At 38.4% G+C, this 20033-nt stretch overlaps 1 protein-coding gene and 1 long non-coding RNA gene across 9 annotated transcripts in view; one reads left to right on the forward strand and one right to left on the reverse strand.

Moving 5' to 3' along the window:
* Bmx (BMX non-receptor tyrosine kinase) overlaps positions 1 to 20033 on the reverse strand; it is an 80969-nt gene that overhangs the window by 22485 nt on the left and 38451 nt on the right. For 3 of the 8 annotated variants that reach the window (XM_004866092.3, XM_087193707.1, XM_087193709.1), the window contains exons 2-11: positions 17170 to 17316; positions 16191 to 16295; positions 14269 to 14350; positions 10046 to 10165; positions 8247 to 8311; positions 5790 to 5965; positions 4979 to 5035; positions 2973 to 3044; positions 2370 to 2423; positions 700 to 754 (exon numbers count right to left, since the gene is read on the reverse strand). In XM_004866092.3, coding sequence (XP_004866149.1) covers positions 700 to 754; positions 2370 to 2423; positions 2973 to 3044; positions 4979 to 5035; positions 5790 to 5965; positions 8247 to 8311; positions 10046 to 10165; positions 14269 to 14350; positions 16191 to 16295; positions 17170 to 17316 — 933 coding nt within the window. The remainder of the gene's footprint in view (positions 1 to 699; positions 755 to 2369; positions 2424 to 2972; positions 3045 to 4978; positions 5036 to 5789; positions 5966 to 8246; positions 8312 to 10045; positions 10166 to 14268; positions 14351 to 16190; positions 16296 to 17169; positions 17317 to 20033) is intronic. The other 5 variants (XM_087193710.1, XM_021245312.2, XM_087193708.1 and 2 more) reach the window with 4 other exon arrangements.
* On the forward strand, positions 14048 to 19000 carry LOC147823273 (uncharacterized). The gene is made up of 3 exons (XR_015444123.1): positions 14048 to 14155; positions 14544 to 14640; positions 18875 to 19000. It is a non-coding gene; the product is annotated as an uncharacterized LOC147823273 (long non-coding RNA).

Genomic DNA, 20033 nt, shown 5'->3' on the forward strand with positions numbered 1-20033 from the left:
CTCTGGTTTAGGTGCTAATGAGTAGTGACCCCATAATAAGTCATCTCTTTTGAGTTGGAGTTGGAGCTCAGTGGCAGAGAGCTTCACCAGCATGTACAAGGTCCTGTGTTCCACCCCCAGTACTGTGAAAATTAACAAAAACAAAATAAATCATCTCTTTAATTAATGGTCTTTGCAGTCTCCTCCTACGTTGGTTCTGTGTTGGACCATGTGACTTGCTATGACTAATGGGAGGACGAAGTCCCAGCTAGGCACACAGAGTGGCACTCCAGTTGGCGGCCTCAGCCAAGCCCAGCCCCCCAGTCAAAGCACTGGCCAAATGCAGCCACAGGAGTGAGCCTAAGTCAAATGTCAGCTGACCCATAAATCAAAATGTCATTTTAAGCTACTAAGTTTGGGGTGGTTCATTACCCAGTAACAGATAATGGAAACAGAAGAAGTAGTTAGACATCAAGGGCCTGGTAACCCAAAGCTTGAACAACAAACACTACGATGCTTTGACTGCATAATTACCAATAATGTTTCTTTAAGAATTGCATTAACCTCTGGACCCAGTGATGGGAAGAAATCTTTGGGCTGGGGGTGTAGCTCAGTGGTAGAGTGCTGGCCTAGTATACGTGAGGCCCTGGTTTCGCTACCACAGGAAAAAAAAGTAAGACAGAAACTCTCAGAAATTATTTAAAGGAAGACACGATTTACCTTTTGTCTCAGTAACTGCTCAGACTGTGACCTGGAGATGTTACCTGCAAACCAGCTGCAACAGGAAAAAAATTCCAAAAAAATCATATTTGTGAATTAATTATTTTTGATAATTAACAACTTGACATTCAACTTTTTAAACTGTAAAATGAGGCATTGCCTTACATCATGGGTTTCTAAGCCTGACTGCTCAACAGAACTAGTAATATGTATATTCCTAGTGTCCAACTGAATTTTATACCTTTAGGGCATCAAGTGTCTGAAAAGTGCAATATGCTCTATTACTCCCAGAAGACAATAACATATCTTTTTTTTTTGGTTCTGGGGATCGAACTCTGGACCTTGTGTTTGTGAGGCAGGCACCAGAACCACTGAGCTAAATCCCTGGCAACATATCCTTATTTGTGGAATGACAGAACCCTAGATTTTGGGAAAAAAACAAACAAACCCTAATGACTACTTAGAACAACCAGACTCAGTATAATTAGGGTGACCACACATCTTTATTCGCCCAGAACAGCCCAGCTGTCCAGTGCAATTTTCTCTCTCCAAAGCAGGCATGTCCTGCATAGGCCACATGCAGCCATTGGATGGCTAGTAATGTGGCCACATAAGATTACAAGCTTTAAATAATATTGTATGATTTTTCCTGACTCAATTGCATGGTACTCTAGTATGGACTGTGCCTGCCATATACAGTTGAATGGAAACCTGCATGAATCAAACCTCACATGCACGTGTGTGACTTAGCAAGTAAAACACAGCAATCACCAATAATAGTATTGCAATCTACCTTCATTTGGGTGTGCCTGTGAAGACAGGGGCTTATTATTTTTAAGCAAATATATATTTTTCTTATGAAATTATTAAACTTGGGCTTACTGTGTTATTTCATAAAATAATTTAATAAGTTTAAATATACAAATAAGAACTTTTGCTGCTTATATATGTTAACTATATTACATATTTTATATGTTGTATGCAGCCCAAGACAAAGCTTCTTCACTCAATGTGGCCCATACAAGCCAAAAGGTTGGATGCCCATGCTCCAAAGTATCCCAATTTGGGTACTAAATGACTAGGTAGAAATCCCTAAGGTAGGAATTTCTCAACATAAATGCTGTCACGCTTAACTTCCCCTCAAATCTAACTCTATATTTAAAAAAATTTCAAACAGTACCCCGATGAGAAGGAATAAATAATGAGCAGAAACATCATATGCTAAATCTATGAAGATAAAGTGAAACTAAGGCCCCACTGGGTAAATACCAAAACTAATGAACTTGTGCAGCCAATTTACATAGACCAGATTGGGGAAAATATCATCATTGGTAATAAGCCAGCTCATTGCCACCTGCCACTTAGATAGATTGGCTCAGAACCTCACATGAGTTTACCCCCATAAATACGGCCACCTGGGAAAGCCTGCACCATTTGGGTTTATTTGTCCGTGTTTGCAGCACATAATGATTACATTCCTCGTGGGGAGTCGGTACACGTAAGTAACACATCTTAATTCTTTTTTGTCTCCTCCTCTCTCCTCCCCCCTTCATTCTCTTGGTCCTTTTCCCATTTGAGCCATCTGTTTTAATGAGGTTTTTTTTTTGGAGGAACAAAATAGAAACATCTATGTCTAGTTTTAGAGAACACAGGGAACTTTAAATACTCACTCGTAATCATCCAGGTTGTCCTCTTCTTCAGATGAACTTGACTCAGGGAACCCCCTTAAGAGGTGTTGAGAAACAACATGAACGTAAAAACTCAGCAAGCAACAATCCATATTCTTAGTAGTACAGTATCAAATTTCACCCTTCTTTTAAATTTCAACTGTTAAGCTTTTCTTTTTGCAATCGGGAAAGTGAAGCAACAGTCACTCATGAAATACATGAAGATTCTTTTAGGGATGGCTATAGTATAAAGCTAAAAAAAATCAGGCTGTGTATAGGGCTTTTCAGAGGGAAGAGTTATTCATTTCCAGGTTGCTTCCCCCCCCCCCCCCCGCTAGAGATCTGGAGCCGGGTGTATTAATGCCTATGCTGTCACCAGAGTGTGTCATGGACGATGGCTAGGAGAAAGCAGTGTGAGGAAAACGGTAACCCACAAATCGTCAATTCAGGCCCACTGAAGGGCTCAGACAAACAGACTACATAGACACTTTTTGGTTTAAATTCACTTTAAATATAAAGACTAGTTGCCAAATGATTGCAGATTTGGTAGCTTGTCTGAAATGGAAGCAAATCCTGGATATAAAGTAATATTTGGGTTTAATTTACCATGATATCTTTGAAGTGCTGTGATTTACAATATTTCTTTCCATTTGGTTGCTGCATCCAATATCTTCACTGCTGCAAATAAAGAGATGTTTTACACACTTACAAATTTATGCTTAGAAATGTTAAAGGCCAAGAGTAGTTTTGTCCAGATATGTTTTAGCTTTATTTGACATGTAGACCACACATTTACTGGTTTGGAAATTTAAACTAATAAGTTACTTTAACATTTTCATCCTTTCAGAAACCTCAATAAAAAGCAATAATGCAGCAACATTTCTAAATAAAACTGAATTGCCAATAATGGCTTATAATGACCCCAAACAATAGAAAACTGGCATTTAGAAATCATCTTGACTAGGTTTGTTCTGATTTTCTTACAGATATGTAAGCATTTTGTCACTTATAAATTTTAAAATAAATTGTTTTCCTCTTTGTTGTGATTTCAATAAAAAATCTTGAAAATACTGAAATTTAACTCTATCTGTACATAGATCAATAGGATTTTCATGATCCTCTGCTACCCATCATTTTATCTTTCATTTTGGATATGAGGAAGTGCCTACCTCCCAGAGTCCAAAGGCTGTTTTATTTGGAATGTAGAACCTACTTCCTGTCTGCCTCCATATCAAGATCCTTTTCAAAACCATGGTTCACAGGGACAAGCTCCATTGGCAAGGAAGTGTTTCCTCTGGCTCCATTTCAAGGAATGCCCAGAGAAAGCACTTAAATGCTACACTGCCTCCCTTGCCACTTTCCCAAAGAGCTTTGCCCACCAGAAGAGCCTTTAGGCTTCATCTCTAAGAAAATTCTTATTTTAAAAGGCCAAGAAATTTATTAAGCCTTCTCGTTTTTAAGAGCTCATGGAGAGTGGCAACTAATAGTGCATCATTTAGGTTTACATACATACATACAATGGAATACTTTATAGATATTAAACATAAACAAGTAGGCTTCCCAATAGTGTGAAGGTACTTTACACTACGAAGTGTACTGAACTCGGTGCTTAAAGACTGGTAAATTTTATGTTATGTGTATTTTAGCATAATTAAAATTAAAAATTAAAAATCCGATATAGTCTCATGTTTTCAAATGGGAAAGATGTCAAATGAAAAGATTAAGGTGCAAAGAAGGCTATGTAGCAAGAATCTTCTTTTGTAATTATCTATGTATACGATTGCATATACATAGAAAAAGTTTAAAGGAATATACACAGAATATTGTGCAATATTTGAATGCTTTAATGGGAACATGGATGATTTAATCATGTTTTTTAATCAGAAAAAAGATTAAAAATTAGCTCACATGAAGATAGTAAGAATGACAGAAATGCATTACCTACCATTTGAACTAAGAATCTTGGCTGGATTAAAAAAAATTCAAGCTGCATGAAGACCTCTTAGCAAGTGTTATTATTCACTCACAGATGCAGTGTTGCTCATGCCAAGAAGCGAGTGATCAAGTTTTTGTGCAAATAACTAGCCTTCTGAAATTCTAGGGCCAAATTCAGTGTTGGTTCTAAACCAAAGAGAGTGTGAAATCTAAGGGTGTATCGAAAAGATAAGTAGTTATTTCAGGAAATTTTTTAAAAAAATTAAAGTTAATGCCCCAAATCCTGACAAACAAAGCATCAACATTTGAAATATAGGATCTGGCAATCCACAAATCAATACCTCTGGAACAACCTCATATGAACCAGCAGTCCTACCTAGTTATCAGAAAACTGACCAATTATTTTCACCTGACCAATTATTTCACCCTTAGTGAATCACTGGGCTTTCTGTTAGGGAAGGAACCTGGGACAAAATTAACATGACATTCATTCTCTTTGGAGCTGGGCTTTTTGACTTGCTCCTTCTATATAAATGCTGAGCTTCAAGCAAATAAGTGTAACCTGCCCCCCACCATGCAGCAAGTATAGATTAATATGCTTGGAGTCTAGTTCCACTTTGGACTTTCAAGGACCACAGGTTGTTATATTTTTTAAAAATCCAGAAGGATACACTTACATTCTTTCAAGTTCCATATGGCCATGTGACTGTATCATCGGTACAGTGAGGCATTTGCTTTAGGTACAAACAATGAGAATGGAAAGAATAAAAGAATAAGAGAGTGAGGGAGAAAACAAAGAAAAGAGATACATGATGAGTCAGAGAGATGCTCTGCATTCACTGTGGGGAAAAACAGACATCAGTACCCCAGAGGGAGGCTGACAGCCGGGTGAGAAGATGGCAGCCAGTGGACAATGTGATGATGGGAAGGGTGTCTGAGGCAGCAAATAAAGAAGGGAAATCACTCAACCCTTTCCACAAGATCACCCTTACCACAATTCGGCTCAACATTCATTGAGTATCAAGTGTGGGGCACACTCAATGCTAGACCCTGGAGTCATAGACAATTTATGTACTCCTTTCAAAGTATTTTCAACTCTGGCTTAGGTAGAATCTTAAGGCAGACAAACTTGAAAAGACTGATCAAGTAAGCTAATTGTAAATACTTTCATACGAAGGATATATTTTAGATTCTATATTCTGGAATGTGTGGTTATTTGGGGGTAAGTGGGAACAGAAAAGGGAAGGAATAAAATGCTTAAGTACAACTTAACATTGGATAGGAAAATCTAAAAGAAAAGTATCTGCTGCTCAGCCCCAGCAGAGCCATTCTCTTCCCTAGTCGTCTGGCTGAAGACCTGAACATTTGCTGAGAGGACAACCCTATCTCAGCAAAGATCTGCATCAGCAGCCTTGAGACTGAGGTCCAGGACAGTGGGGTAATGTCTGATCTACGTGCTGGGTGGCCAGTCTGAAAGGCGGGAATTACCTTTTCAGTTTTCTTACTTGCCACCAGTCAGGACAGTCTTCCTGTGGTATATACCGCATGTTGATGTTTGGCTGGGAGCCATAGCTTTTCTTTGAGTCACTGTCATACTGGGGTAGAGTAGTACTTGAAGATGGCGCATCCATTCTGAGAATAGGAACTGCCCGAGGAATCTTCAGCTTTGGAGGACAAGAGATTTTAATATATCACAGTAAGGCACAGATTCAGGAACTGGTTACTAACAACAAAAGTGTATCAGCTCTCACATTTGGAGGAAGGAGGACAGGTGACAGTCAGAAAAGAGGAAGGAAGGGAGGGAGGAAGGAAGGAAGGAGGAAGGAAAGCAGGGAGGAAGGGAAGAAAGAAGGCAAACAAAAGATAATACTAAGTATTGGCAAGGATATGGAGCAACTATAACTCATACTTTTGCTGGTGGGAGTATGAAATGGTAAACCACTTTGGAAACTTGTTTGCACAATGTGCTAAAGCTAGGTGTGCATAAAGCTTATGACCCACAAATTATATGTGTCTTTATGAGGTGTGATAATAGAAAGGCAGGCTTGTAAAAACGTTACGGTGCATCCACTTTATTCACCGATCTGGCACCGTGTGACTTCTGGCTCTTCCCCAAAGTCAAAATGACCATGAAGGGGAAATGTTGTGAATTAATTCAGAACACGCAGGCTGCCACAGTAGAGCAACTAAAAACATGAAAGAGGATTTCCAGGATTGCCTGAGAAAGTGGCAAGAATGAGGGGATAAGTGTGTTTGAAGCAATGGGGAGTATCTTGAGGGGGATTAATGCCAATGTGTCTTTTACTACAGTAATTATTTTTTTTAATGTAAACATTCACCATATTTTTGGATTTCTCTCTCTCTCTCTCTCTCTCTCTATATATATATATATATATATATTTCCAATAGTGAAATTGAAAGATTCAGGGTTCATAGCACAGTTATTTGAATTAAAAATTGGAAACCACCAAAGTGCTCATCAAAAAGATGGAATAATAAATATATTGTGATTGCAGTAGACTGAGTAATGGCCTCTCAAAGATTTTCATGTCTTCATCCCCAGAATTTGCAGATTGTGATTAAGGAATTTGAGATGAGAAGATTATTCTGGACTACAGAGATGGGTCTGATGCAATCTAAAGGCCCTTTTAAAAGAGAGGCAAGGTGGTCAGGAGTTAGAGAGAAGATGTGATGAGGGAAGCAGAGATCCAAGAGCGAGAAGCCACTGCCCATTTGATTCTGAGGATGGGTAGAGGGACAAGGGACCAACGACTATAGGTACTCTCAGAAGCCAGAAAAGGAAGGAAATAAGTTTCCCTCTAAAGCCCCCAGAAGGAACACAGCTTTTTGGACCCATTTTAGATTTCTGACTTTCAGAACTCTAAGAGAACAAATTTGTGTTGCTCTAATCCTTTACATTTTTGATAATTTGTTAGAGCAGCGATAAGGAAATAATACAGTAGTGTATTCATATAGTGGAAATCTATAAGCAACGAAAATAAATTAAAAATTGTGAATCATACATTGAACAAGAGAGGAAGACAACTAGTTATGTAAAGGCCAAACCAGGTAAATGATCTATGACACTGTAGGTCGGGCTAGTGAGTACTGTTGGGGTGTATAGTTACTGAAAGGGAACAGAAGAATGTCCCTGGGGTTCTATGACCTTCTGTTTCTCAACCTGGATGTCTTTTAGACAGACGTGTGCAGTTTGTCAAAATTCTCCAAGCTGAACACTTAGGGTTTGTGTGCTATTCTAAGTACATGTTATACTTCATTGAAAACTTATCGTGTGTGTGTGTGTGTGTGTGTGTGTGAGAGAGAGAGAGAAAGAGAGAGAGAGAGAGAGAGAGAGAGAGAGAATGACAAAGGGAGAGACAAAGAGAGGTAAAGGGAGAAGGGAGAAATAGAGCTCTAAATTTAATATTTCACATTGCAATTCACTTTTTTCCAGGGTTACCATTTATTTGGAGTTGAGTCCTTGACATTTTGGCTATGCTGGTGGCAGGGAAAGAATGACAGCTAGTAACAAATGCTTGTCACATGGATGCTGCCTTGAGGACTTTGGTGACTATAGTTAAAAAAAGACCTAGTAGTACATAGAAAATTATAAAATGTTACAATGGTTCCATGTTTTAATCCATTGTGCATTATCAACTATAGTTACTAGTGATAGCTCACATTTTTCTCTCTTTGCTGAGCAGTCTGCATGAAGTTTACATTTTCTTTTTTTCCCCGACAGGGTCTTGCTATGTAGTTCAGGCTGGCCTTGAACTCACTATATAGCCTGGGCTGCCTATGACGATCCTCTTGCCTTGGCCTCCCAAGTGCTGGGATTACAGGCGTGCGCCACCACGTCCAGCAAGTCCACATTTTCTAGTCTTGGTTGTGGCCATCCTGTAATATATCCTGACTATGAAAAACATTTTTAGAATGTTGACTTACCACCCTATCTGGGAAAGCGGGACCTCTGTTTTTCTCTTCGTTGCTTGCAATGTGCAGATCAGCATCTGAAAATTGAAAGCAAGTACTATCAAAAGGAACTTTAAATAAAACTAACAAACAAAACACCCAATGTTAAAAATCAAAAGACTGAGCTGGCTTGTGTAAACCACACTCCAGATTAACTCAATTTAGACACAACATCTGGAATGAGTCTCTAGGTTTTCTATATAATGCTCAACTCAAACACACTCCTTCACCATCAATTATTGATATTTTCCAAGTCTGGGTTGAAAATTCAAGTTTTTAAAACCCTATAAACTATCCATTTATACATCATTCCCACCTTGTACTTGGGTCACAGCTCTCTAATCCTGTTGGGTAGTATGTATGACTCTATGGGTCAGTATCCATGTCTGATACCTCTTGGATTGGCTTATATAAGATACTTTAATAATTATTGAAGATGAATAAACAGCTTCTGAATACATAAACAAACTTAGCACATACTTTTCCCCCTGTTCTTAAGAGTTATTAATTTTTCTTTCCATTGGCACATGGAAATAAATATCTAAGCTGTGAGTATAAAGCTACTGTATAGAAGCTGCGAGTATTAAGCTATCAGTGGGGTGACCCTATGGTTGATTGACCAAAAACACTTTTGATAGTGAAAGGGTATGCTTTAAACAATCATGCCAGATCACTAGGCGTGGAATGAGAAGGTTCCAAACAACCTGGGGTATATGGACAATCTACTTGTAGGCCATGTATCCTGTAAGGGGAGGGGATCGAGCATTTTGGAAACAGAAGCAATGAAACCCAGATGTTTCCTTTCCAGTACCTACGCCCACGAGATGCCCAGTAATTCAGTGGAGGAAGCCAAGAGAGAAAACTATAATTGGACAAACAGACACTATCACAGCTGCTCATTAGCTGCAACACCCCTACCCTGTGTAGCTATCCTCAGAGTCTGGCGGGGCACCCGTGGCACCCAGGGCATGTTATGAAAGCCATGAAGATAGAGTGCAGGAAGTTAGTCCCAAGGCAGTGCTCTCTCTGGCCTCATTCCTGCTCCTTCCAAGGGAGTTAGGGAAAGCTCAGAGCTGTTGTCTGGCCTGATAGTTAACAATGCTGTATCACAGGCAAAAGTGCGGGGGAAAATGATGAAGCTGGTAAAGAAACATTACTCCTTAGCCCTTCACAGTGGAGAGAAGAGCCACATACAGCTAACATATCTTTTAGGACTTGGCCTCAATACATGATATAATACATATATTATATATAATGATTAAAAGTGTTACTTCAATGTTATTTTTTATTATACATTTGAAAAGAAAAATAATGTTGAGGGGTTCTTTTGGTTTATGGTTTTTGTTATTTATAAGAATAGAAAGCTGATTTTTTTTAAATCAAGCCAGAAACCTAGATGTTTGAACCATGGTAACATGTTCACCATGTTCTACCTCCTTAGAGTTTATCTTTAACTAGGAAGAATTATTGGAGGAAATAAAAGCTCACTGCTTGATTAATGATTTTAACTTTTAAAATATTTCTCACAACTGCATGGTAGGAACTAATAGTAGGAACTAAATGACTGAATGGTAGGAACTAATATTGTTATTATGTCAATAAACATGATTCAATCGATCCTAGAATTGACTTCCCTTGCTACATAGCATCTGCAAGTGATGCCAACCACCCAGCCCATTTTGTTTCCTAGCAAGCTGTTCTGGAACCTGGTAGTTTGGTCTAATGGGGCAGCATCCACCCAGGGTTCAGCCCAACAAGGGGTCACACATTACATGCTTCCCAGAGGGTACATCCTGGGGCGGCTTTGCAACTCTGCTGGCAGCACAGGAACTTCCCGTCCACGAAGAACCCACTGTGGTACTTGATCAGCAGGTGGGGGTTGCCCCTTATCTCTGAAGAGCAGGCAGGAAGGAAACAGGACTTAAGTAGACATTGGCCCAAGAGAAGAAACACATCTGGTGAGTGCTGTCGTCAAGAAACAATGAAAACTCCACCTTGCCAGCAACGAAGGGCAAGAGCCAATGGTTCCAAAAGGATAAAGGTCTTTTACTTAGAAGTTAACAAACCAAAGTAAGAAGAGTTTAACCATGTGGATAGTGAGAACAAAATATTAATGTACCACTTTTAAATTTAAAAAAGCAAGTAAAAATACTTATACAAATTAGTTTGCTGTTAGGATTTTAGAAATACACCTGGTAGGAATGGGTTACAGTGCATAATGTTCTCTTGCAGCAGAAGCGTGCTGGATAGTAGGACTAGATCCTAGCCAAAATAAAAAAGGTTCTGTTAGAATACATTTTGTCCGACTTTTTATTTTGAAAATTTTTAAATGTGCAGAAAAGTTGCAAGAGTAGTACAATAAACATCTATATACACTTCACTTAGACTCACCAATTGGTAACTGTAACAGTTAGCTTTTTCTCTTTCTATACATGTTACAATTATTTTAAAAATTTTTATCAGTTTTGATTAAGTGGGTAGCAGATATCACGACCTGATTATATCACCTGTAAATACTTTACCATGTAACTTCTATTAAAAAGAGTATTCTCTTATATAACAATAATGCAATTATCAAATTAAGGAAATTTAACATGGATACAATATGATTAATTAATTTATATTTCATGTTCAAATTTTTTTCATTTGTTTCAACAATGTTCTTTATAATGATTTCTTTTTTCTGACCAAGGATCCAGTCCAGAAATACACGTGGCATTTAGTTGTGTAGTTGCCCTTGATCCAGGATAGTTTCTTTCTTTGTCTTTCATGACTTTGACATGCTTATATTAAGGAAAGAAAGGTTTATGAGGTGACTTTTCTTGGACTAAGTGCATTTTTAATAAAACCATAGGAATAGGACAATGGTTATGTCAAAGAAATGAAAGTCTAATCTTTTTTTTTTTTTAGAGCAGGAAAATTTTATTGAGAGAAAGATAGCTTCTGTCTAAGAGAGACAGAAGGGGGACTGGAAAGCAGGTTGCCCCATGAAAGTCTAATCTTCAAGTGTATCTATAACATATTAGTCTTTTAAAAAAACAAAAACAGAGTAAACTGCAAGATCTTTGTGGAAAACAGTTCAGGAAATATTTCTAGTGGGGAGGGCTGGTTCTATGTGTGACTTTAACTCTTCCTCTTGATTTCATAATTTCAGGAGCATTCTGCTCCTCCTTCACAACCCCAACTCAAGAAATTGTATGGAGATCATAATAACTACTTTGCTGAGTCATTGGGAAGATTTATGCTAAGGTATGTAAATGGCCCAAAACAGGTGTTCAATGAACAGTGGGTTTTGGTAATGTCATTCCCTTAGTTTAACTCAGTCAGGTTAGCTAAAAATGCTTTCATAGAAGCTATACTACTGAGAACTAAAGGGAAATTATTATAAGAATCCCAGAACACAAAGGGAATTAAGATTATCAAACAGATTTCTAATCTTGGTCTCAAATGATCATCAGAATTCCTTTGGCACATTACTTGCCTTCCTGTTGTCTAAGAATCTTGTCTCCAAGGGTCAAGATTCCTATATTTTCTACTACATGAGTTTAGTGTCCTGGGAAATTTTTTTTCTAACCAAGTTGAAAAATCCACATTGCAACGCAATACTCCCACCACCTAGTAATGACACTAAGAGAAATATAGTCAGGGGAATGATTTCAGGAGAATATATTCCTTTTGTTGTCATTTTTAGGTGGTGGGACTTACATGTACATATTTTCCCTCATATATATCACCTCATTTAGTCTGTTCAACATCCCTGGGGGTAGCCATTATTGCTATAATGGCTGTTGCAGAGTTAGGTACATTGAGATGGTGTAACTTGTTCAAATTTGTAAGCCTAGTAATTAGCAGCTCCTGATAGCCCCAAGCTTTTCTACTACATTCTGATGCACAGATGCTGACTATTTTGCCCTACCCCTTTAAGCTTTAATTTTTAGAAGGAAGGACACATTTATCTATACCTGTTTAACTGAATTAAAAACAATGATAGCTGACACTCCTTAAGTCACTACTGAATCAGTCCAAAATTTCCAAGGGTAGGTCACCATCTGGAAAAGTATGCCTCCAATGTCTACCTCAGTTTTTAATTCTTGAGTCAGATAATGGACACAAAAAGAGGAAAAATCATTATATCACAGTGCAATTTAATAAGGGAAATATTTGAGTGATAGAGCCTCTTTGTTTTCCTGTGTCAGGTTTGTTGGTCAACTTGACAGCCAGTCCCACCCACATTCTCTCTCATCATCTTCCAGGAGAAGCTGGAAGAGAACGGATACTGTGATCTGGGCTCCTTTGATCACAGAGAGGGTTATGAGACACAGTTCTGGATGATGTAATGTGAACAAAAGATTTCAGGGGAACTTCTAGGAAAGCTCAGAACCTCTCCAGGGTCTGCTAAGGGTGACAAAGCAGAAAGCTAGGAGGAGCTGGCACCCCTACTGACTATCTGTCCCTGACCTGCCTATCTCTGGATTTGTTATTGTGGGAGAACAAAAGTGGATTTGTTTCAGAAACTGCTTGGTGCCTTTTCATCTGCAGCCCAAAGCATTACTAACAGGTTGAAATCATTTGTTGTGCCTATGGCTGTCACATGTGCTGCACTGGGGCCACTCACGCCTGTACAGCACACATGGTCCCAGAAGAACCCACAAATAAAGGTGTACAGCATGAGCAAGAACTGCACATAGGTGGTGTCTACCATAGCACCAGACTCCCAGGAAAATCCCCAAAGGTGACTGAATGGGAAACAAAACCTTAGAGCTCCTTTGGAAGCCCCATGATCACCAACCACAATGACTCATGTTTTTGTGTAGGATGATACTTTAATATATTTATGAGTCACTCTTTTGTGGCTCATGACCACTCTAGGAGAAAATAAATCATGCTGTCAGTTTTACAGGTCAAGAAACTGAGACCCAGAGATGTTACTTATAGACGACAGGGGAAAACAAGATTTGCTCCCGGTTTATCTGACTCTGACAAGGATGTCTTTCTTTTTTCATTGACATGATGGTGGGTACAGGACAGCTTTTCTTTCTCAATGGACCACTTGACTATTCTACAGAATAGGCTGTTAAATCCTTTTACGCAATGGGAAAATCAAATCCTATGTGTGAAAAAGGATGTATTTGTATCAAAGTAGAGTAGGTGTGTGCAATTTGAGGTACACTGAGAAAGAGCCACAATCTAAAACCTAAATCGAATAAAATCAAATCTTCCCCATCTAGAAGCTTAATACTTGAAATTCCACAACCAGGGTCATTCATTTGAATTAAATATTGTTCTCGCTTCGTCAGTCATCTTTCAAATAAAAATATCACAGAGGGAAACATCATAGTGCCAAATTACTAACGATTTTCTTCCTTCTACTAAAGGCCCTGTTACCAGGGCAGCCTAAAAAAATCGATGACTAAAAGTTCCATTAAACCTCCAGTTTTGTCTAATGGTTACAATGTACTGGTTAAAAAGCTGGGTTTGAGACCCCATTACCAGGTTTATGACACTGGCCAGATTTTTTTTTTAACATCACTTGTCTGGAAAATGAAGAATACTATCATTCCTTTCCACAGAATTGGCAGGATTATCTAACAAAATGTTTTCAAAATACCTGACAAAGTACTGGCAAATGGCAAGTGCTTAGCAAGTACTAGACATAACTTTCTATAAACATCGAAACGCAGTAGCTACAGGACTTGACACAGCCCCACAAGAGCCTGGAGTTTGCTATGTGAGGTGGGTGGAGAGCAAGAGGCTTGGCTTCCCCAGAGCTGCGGGGAAGACACAATAGCCAGCTCTGTGCTGAGCAGGAATCTGATCCACAGGCTTTCTGCTTGTAACAATGGGAATGCAAACTGAGGATGAGTCTGGCACATTCTTCTGAGGTCAGTAGGAAAATCAGTAGATTCTGCACTGAGTGTTCTTACTGCTGTGTCCTTCCTCCACCAAGTCCCAAAACAATTTCATTGGTCATTCTGTTTTATGACATTTTTATTACCTTTTTGCAATGCTTTCAACCACTGACTTCGGCTGTCTTCATTTGATGCATAGACATAGAGAAGACCGTCTTTATAGACAATCTAGAAAGGAAAAGACGTGGTGCATTTTGATAGATTTGCATCATAGTTAAGTCTGGTGCACCTGAAAATTTTTTGTTACTCAGAAGAAACCCTGAGTATATATACTAGTATATATGATATACACTAGCTTTGGAATTAGATGAAAAAGTGTACAATTATTTTATCCTCCACTTTTCAATTTGTTTTACCTCAGATACTTCAAAGATTTGGAAAATCATAGCAATGACACATCTGGCAGCAGTGAACATTGAAGTCTCAGTCGGGATGGCCCAGACCATGGAGAATTATATGTGAGACATTTCCTCTATCTTAGGAGTGTTCTGTTCCATTCACCTACTCAGTATATGATCCTCTTTTACAGCCCACTAGAAAACCTTCAACTGCTCTATCCTTAAACATTTCTGCAGGGATGAAATGTCCTTTACTCTGCCATGACATCTTTGCCAATGTTCATATATTCTAATCATTTTACAGTTCATGCTTATATTGAGTAAAACTCTATCTCCATGTTCTTTCTGCCTGTTGCATCATGTGGTACCCCAGAAGTCTCCAGAATAAATTGTTTTCTATTCCTAAGGCACTTGTTTAAATGTTTGAAGATTGTAGTGTATTTTCAAGATTCCCTCTAGTTTGTTCTACTCTTGGCAAATAAAACACACCATTTAAAAATATCTAATAGTTCCTGGGCTCTTTCCTAGCTACTTTAATATTTTAATCTTATTTCAATTCTATGAAAAAATGAGTATGCCTTTTTTTTAACAAATGAGAAAATGTACTCAGAAAGATAATTGAATATGTTTATGGCTGTACAAATATAAGCAAAGGAGCTAGGAGCTCTGCAGGGTTCCAAAGCCTGGATGCCATTGAGCACCCTGTGCCCCTATAATGTGGGTTTGCAGACGCTTCCATGAGCACACTCTCCCCTGGCTTCTCTCAGTTGGCTAAAATTCTTTGAATGGGAAGTATGGTTGTTGATTAACTGGATATTTGCCTCTCATTCTTGGCCACAGGTCCTTAATACTAGCACTGAGTAGTCAGTCGGGCCATCAAAAGGACAACTCATTTGCCTTAGGTCAAAAAGGTCACATTATTTGTGATATAATAAAAATAGGGCATGGCCGAGATCAAGCCACTGCTGACAGGTACTGTAGGCACACCCTCTGCAGCATGCCACTGTTCAAAATAGTTCAGGGTAAAATTCAAATTCCTTGACATGATGCCCTTCATGATCTGGCCCTACCTACCTCTCCATGCTCATTTCTTTCACTCTCTCTGGGGACTTCTTTATCCAGAGAGCTGCTATTTCACCTATCAGTGACACAACACATGCTGCTTCTTTTGCCCTGCTTTCTTTCCCATCTTTGTTGGGCTAAACTCTATCATCATTTCCAACCCGAATGTCATCTCCAAAGAACATCTCTCTGACATCTTGGCATGAGAAATGAAGCTTCTCCTTCCTGGGCCATCTTAACACTCACCCTCACTGCATCATAATGATCTCATCAGTCTATTTTGCCACCTTTGTAAGTGCCTTGGAGCAAGATGAGTATTTTCTGCTGTAGTACAGCAGAGGCACTAGGCAAGGTTTGATAAAAGGGGTTGTCAGACCCAAGGCAGGTCAGGCCACTCACCTTGCTTCCCTCCCTCCCAGGTGAGGCAGATTGTTTTGTGGATGGAATTTTACCAAAATGCCCACCTCCTATTTGGAAACATTGCAGGTGTCATCAATGCCTTCCTGGATAATTTTGAGATATCATTTTTTCCTGGATAGTCTGAGTTCATAATAGAAAATATTATAGGAAGAATCATCCACCCAACGTAATGTTTTTCCACCTTTCACCTGAAATGGGTACTGTCTCTCCACGGGTGTCTGCTCCTCAAGATTGACTTTCTCCACACATCTGATTTTCTTAATTTCAATAGATCCTTTTCTGCTGCCCCTTTTCTGAATTAAAAAGCAAAATATAAGATATCATGAGGGATGCACCATGGTGCACAGGGAAAAGCATACAGTTAAGCCTGTGTTAGGGAGGGAGAGTGGGGGATGTGTTGGTGAGTGGAGGGTCACTTCCTGTTACTCCATCATAGTCAAAACTGAATGAGAACAGAGTGTATTTCTCAACTGTGGACGCAACACATGTATGCTCCTCCAAAAGCAAGTGTTTAAGCAGTAGTCAATTTATCTTATTAGAGAATTGGGAAATGTGTTTCAAATCACTTGCTATGTAGCTAACATACTCAGGAAAATAAAGATTTGACCCCTCAGACATCTTCATTTTGTTTCAATTTTATGACAGTATTTTAGTATTTCTACTATGATAGAATCCTCAGTGTTCCAAGATAGTCTTATTTCCAGGATTGTTTGAAGGTAGCATTTCTGATCATCAGCTCTATTGTCACTCAGGGCTGGATGAATCTTTGGTCTGGGGTCTGTCCTGTGCATTATAGGATACTTAGCAGCACCTCTGGTCTCTACTCATTGGATGCTAGTAGCACTTGCTTCTCTCTATTACTAGTTGTGACAACCTAAAATGTCTCTAACTATTGTTCAATGTCCCCAGAGAAGAAAATTTCCTTCAGTTGAGAACTATCATTCTAAAGTTATAATTTGCCTTAGGAAAGCTAATTAATATTTTACAATCCTTTGAGTCCATTGTACTTTGGTTAAACAAAGATGAAGTAGTAAGTGGATGCAAGTTGATCTTTACTATATAAGCTAAGACACCTAATCTTCCATTATAACCAATCAAGTACTTTGTGGAGTCTGAGGGGAAAAGATAAATAGCACAGTACAAATACAATGAAATAGACAGTCTCACCATTTTGTCATATTCGTAGTAGGAAAGGTTTGTTTTGGTCAAAACAAAAAGCCGCTCTTTGTAATTATTTGGTGACATTTTCTTCTTTTGTTGTGACCTTTTGAGAAGAAGTTCTTCTAGAATGGATTTTGTATCCATATTATCATCCTAAATAAAATGAAAATTGAAATGACTGCAGTATCTAGCTAGGCTCTCTCTTAGCCTTCTTATATTTTACTCAACTATTTTTCATCTGGCAATGTAAATGCTAATTTTTAAAAGTAAGATTGACTTAGGATTATAGAATAAACTACACACATACCTACATTTTTTGACTTCTTTTCCTCTGTTTTATAAATATGTCGATTTTTAAAAACATCTTATTCATTCAGTGATGCATCTTCCAGTCTGAATAGTATATATACTACCCTTGCATCACCCTCCGGATCACCTTATCAAAATGCTCTGTACTCCTTAAACATTCTGTAGGTGTTTGTTGAATTGCATAGAGTATGTAACAAAACTTCAAAAACCGCACTCCAGGCAGCTTACCATGCATGAAATAATTGATCAACTGAAATTTTCCTCCATTAATGTGGTCAGGGTTTGGCGAAATTATCTAAATCATTATGAGATGCTGATATTATTATAACTGATATCCACAGCGCCTGATCATGACCAAATCTTCAACATAAAACATATAGGTATAATTTTAAATACTTCAGAGAATTTAAAATTAAAATGAATGCTCAACAGAATAAAGAGAAGAAATATGAGAATACAGCAAAAATGTTATCAAAAGAGATTTAAAAGAACTTTAAAAAGTATATTTACAAAGTAAAACCACTCTTGCTTGTTATTTCAAACCCTAAAAAATAAGTGTATTAATTTTCCGGTTCTACTAAGACTATTGCTTTAATCCTTAGTCTGACATCAGGTCTAACAAAGTAAAATAGCAATGTTAAGCAGCAGGCTACAGAGATCAACTTTCTTATATTCTTTGCCTTGCAAAGCAGCAGCATCGTTTTCAGTTAGATGGGTGATAGTTAAGATCTCTGATGATCTAAAAGGAATCAGCTTTACTCACCTTAGCCTCCCAAGAGCCAAAGTCTATATGTGGGTCCTTAACTGTAACTCTCACACTCTGAGCAAAACGTCAACTTCCCTTTGTCTATTCCATGGTCAGGCATTAAAAGAAGATATTTGCATCCTCCTTATCATTCTTGATCAGGAAGCACCCACACAGGCATTGCTCTGCCTAGATGGAGGCAGGTGCCAAGTAAAGCCATCCAGTCACTAGAGGGCACTTCCCACTGGCCTAGGGGTATGATGAGCCCACTATTATAGGGGAATGGAAAGAAAGGGAAGCTAGGAAAGTTGGCCTGGTATTCAATAAACCACCACCACTCCCAATCAGTTTTCTTCCTGATATAGACCATGCAACTCTGAAAGCAGGAATCAAGAAAGCCAGTTTTTATTATCATGTACATGGATCAGGAAACTATGTGTTACTCCCTAAAATGTCCTCCAAGGGCATCACTTGGCTTATGGACAGGAGTAGTAGAACCCTTACTCATTAAGCTTCTTGAGTACTTTTTGCTTTGGATATTATCTATTTTTTAAAAGGCTAATTCTTTGGAAAAGTAGAAAAATGAAATTTTTTGGTTTTTTTTTTAGTACAATGGGTGCTACTCACTGCGGTCACTCTGAGCTTTCTTTGCTTTAGGTTGGAAGACAGGGAAGAGATCCAGGAGCAGTGTGCATACTTTCTACCTCTGCCTCGCTACAGACTCCACACCTAGGCCTGCATGGGGACCTTATTTTCTACATCCGGAGCCTACAGTTAAAAGAGAATTTGCTTGAAAATTTAGGGAAACTATGAAGTTGTACTTTTGTGAGTGATAGACCCCTTTGGTGGAGCCAAACACTAGACATAGTTATAGGGACTTCTGCATTTTGTTTCTACATTTTAAATGATGTACTAATAAAGCAGCAAAGGAAAGGTATAAAAACTTGACAAATTTCTTTTATGTCTAGAGCTAAAACATTCCTCAGGGCAGAGTGCTTATTAAATAGATCTGGTTAGTTGAATAGGAAGCTTACTTTTCAGAAGTTTTTTTATATCCTCAATCAATTTGTGACATTAAGAATACTTTTCAAAATGCAAACCCCAGTGTCCAAGGTAGTGTGCAGTTTTCTCCAGTACTCCTTAATGTTATACAAATTTTTTGTAGAATATTCACATGCATCACATTAAAGATGAGACTTTTAGAATTTTATATAAAAAGTAATAAGGTGAGCTGCGGAAACCACTGGTACATTCACAAATTGGCCTCAATGTACTGAAGGAAGGAAGAATATAGAGTAGAAAGGAAGGTATCAGGTTCTCAATCACATTCTCCAATAAATCTCCCAGCATTTACAAGCCTTGCTACTTCTAAAAAAGTGAAACTTGTCAAATTCCAACATAGTTGTTCAGTCCTAAATTCTGCCCTTTGTGAATTTTTCTTGCATTTAAAAAATCATATGCTATATGTTTATTCCACAGAACCAAGAAGTACAGATAGGCAAAAGAAAAAGACTAATATATCTTTAGATTTTTTTCTTATCCAATATATATATATACATATATACATACACATGCCTACATGCCTATGCTAACTTTCCCAACGATGGTTTACATCCTGTGCTCATGGGTCTGTAATCTGTTATGTTCATGTACCAAACACCTGGAGCCCGTGTCTCTGAAGTTCTGTCCAGGACCAGAACTGCCAGGCTTTCACAACTTTCCACTCCCTATGGTGGACTCGAGGGCTTCCTTCACAAGCTGCAGGAGCCCTATTATGACAAGTCATGCTTTTGTCATCCCCAGATCAGGTTCATCG

The sequence above is a fragment of the Heterocephalus glaber genome, unplaced genomic scaffold (genome assembly GCF_053883595.1).
Source record: "Heterocephalus glaber isolate CG9 unplaced genomic scaffold, H.glaber_assembly_v1.0 deba00001594, whole genome shotgun sequence".
Taxonomy (NCBI): Eukaryota; Metazoa; Chordata; class Mammalia; order Rodentia; family Bathyergidae; genus Heterocephalus; species Heterocephalus glaber.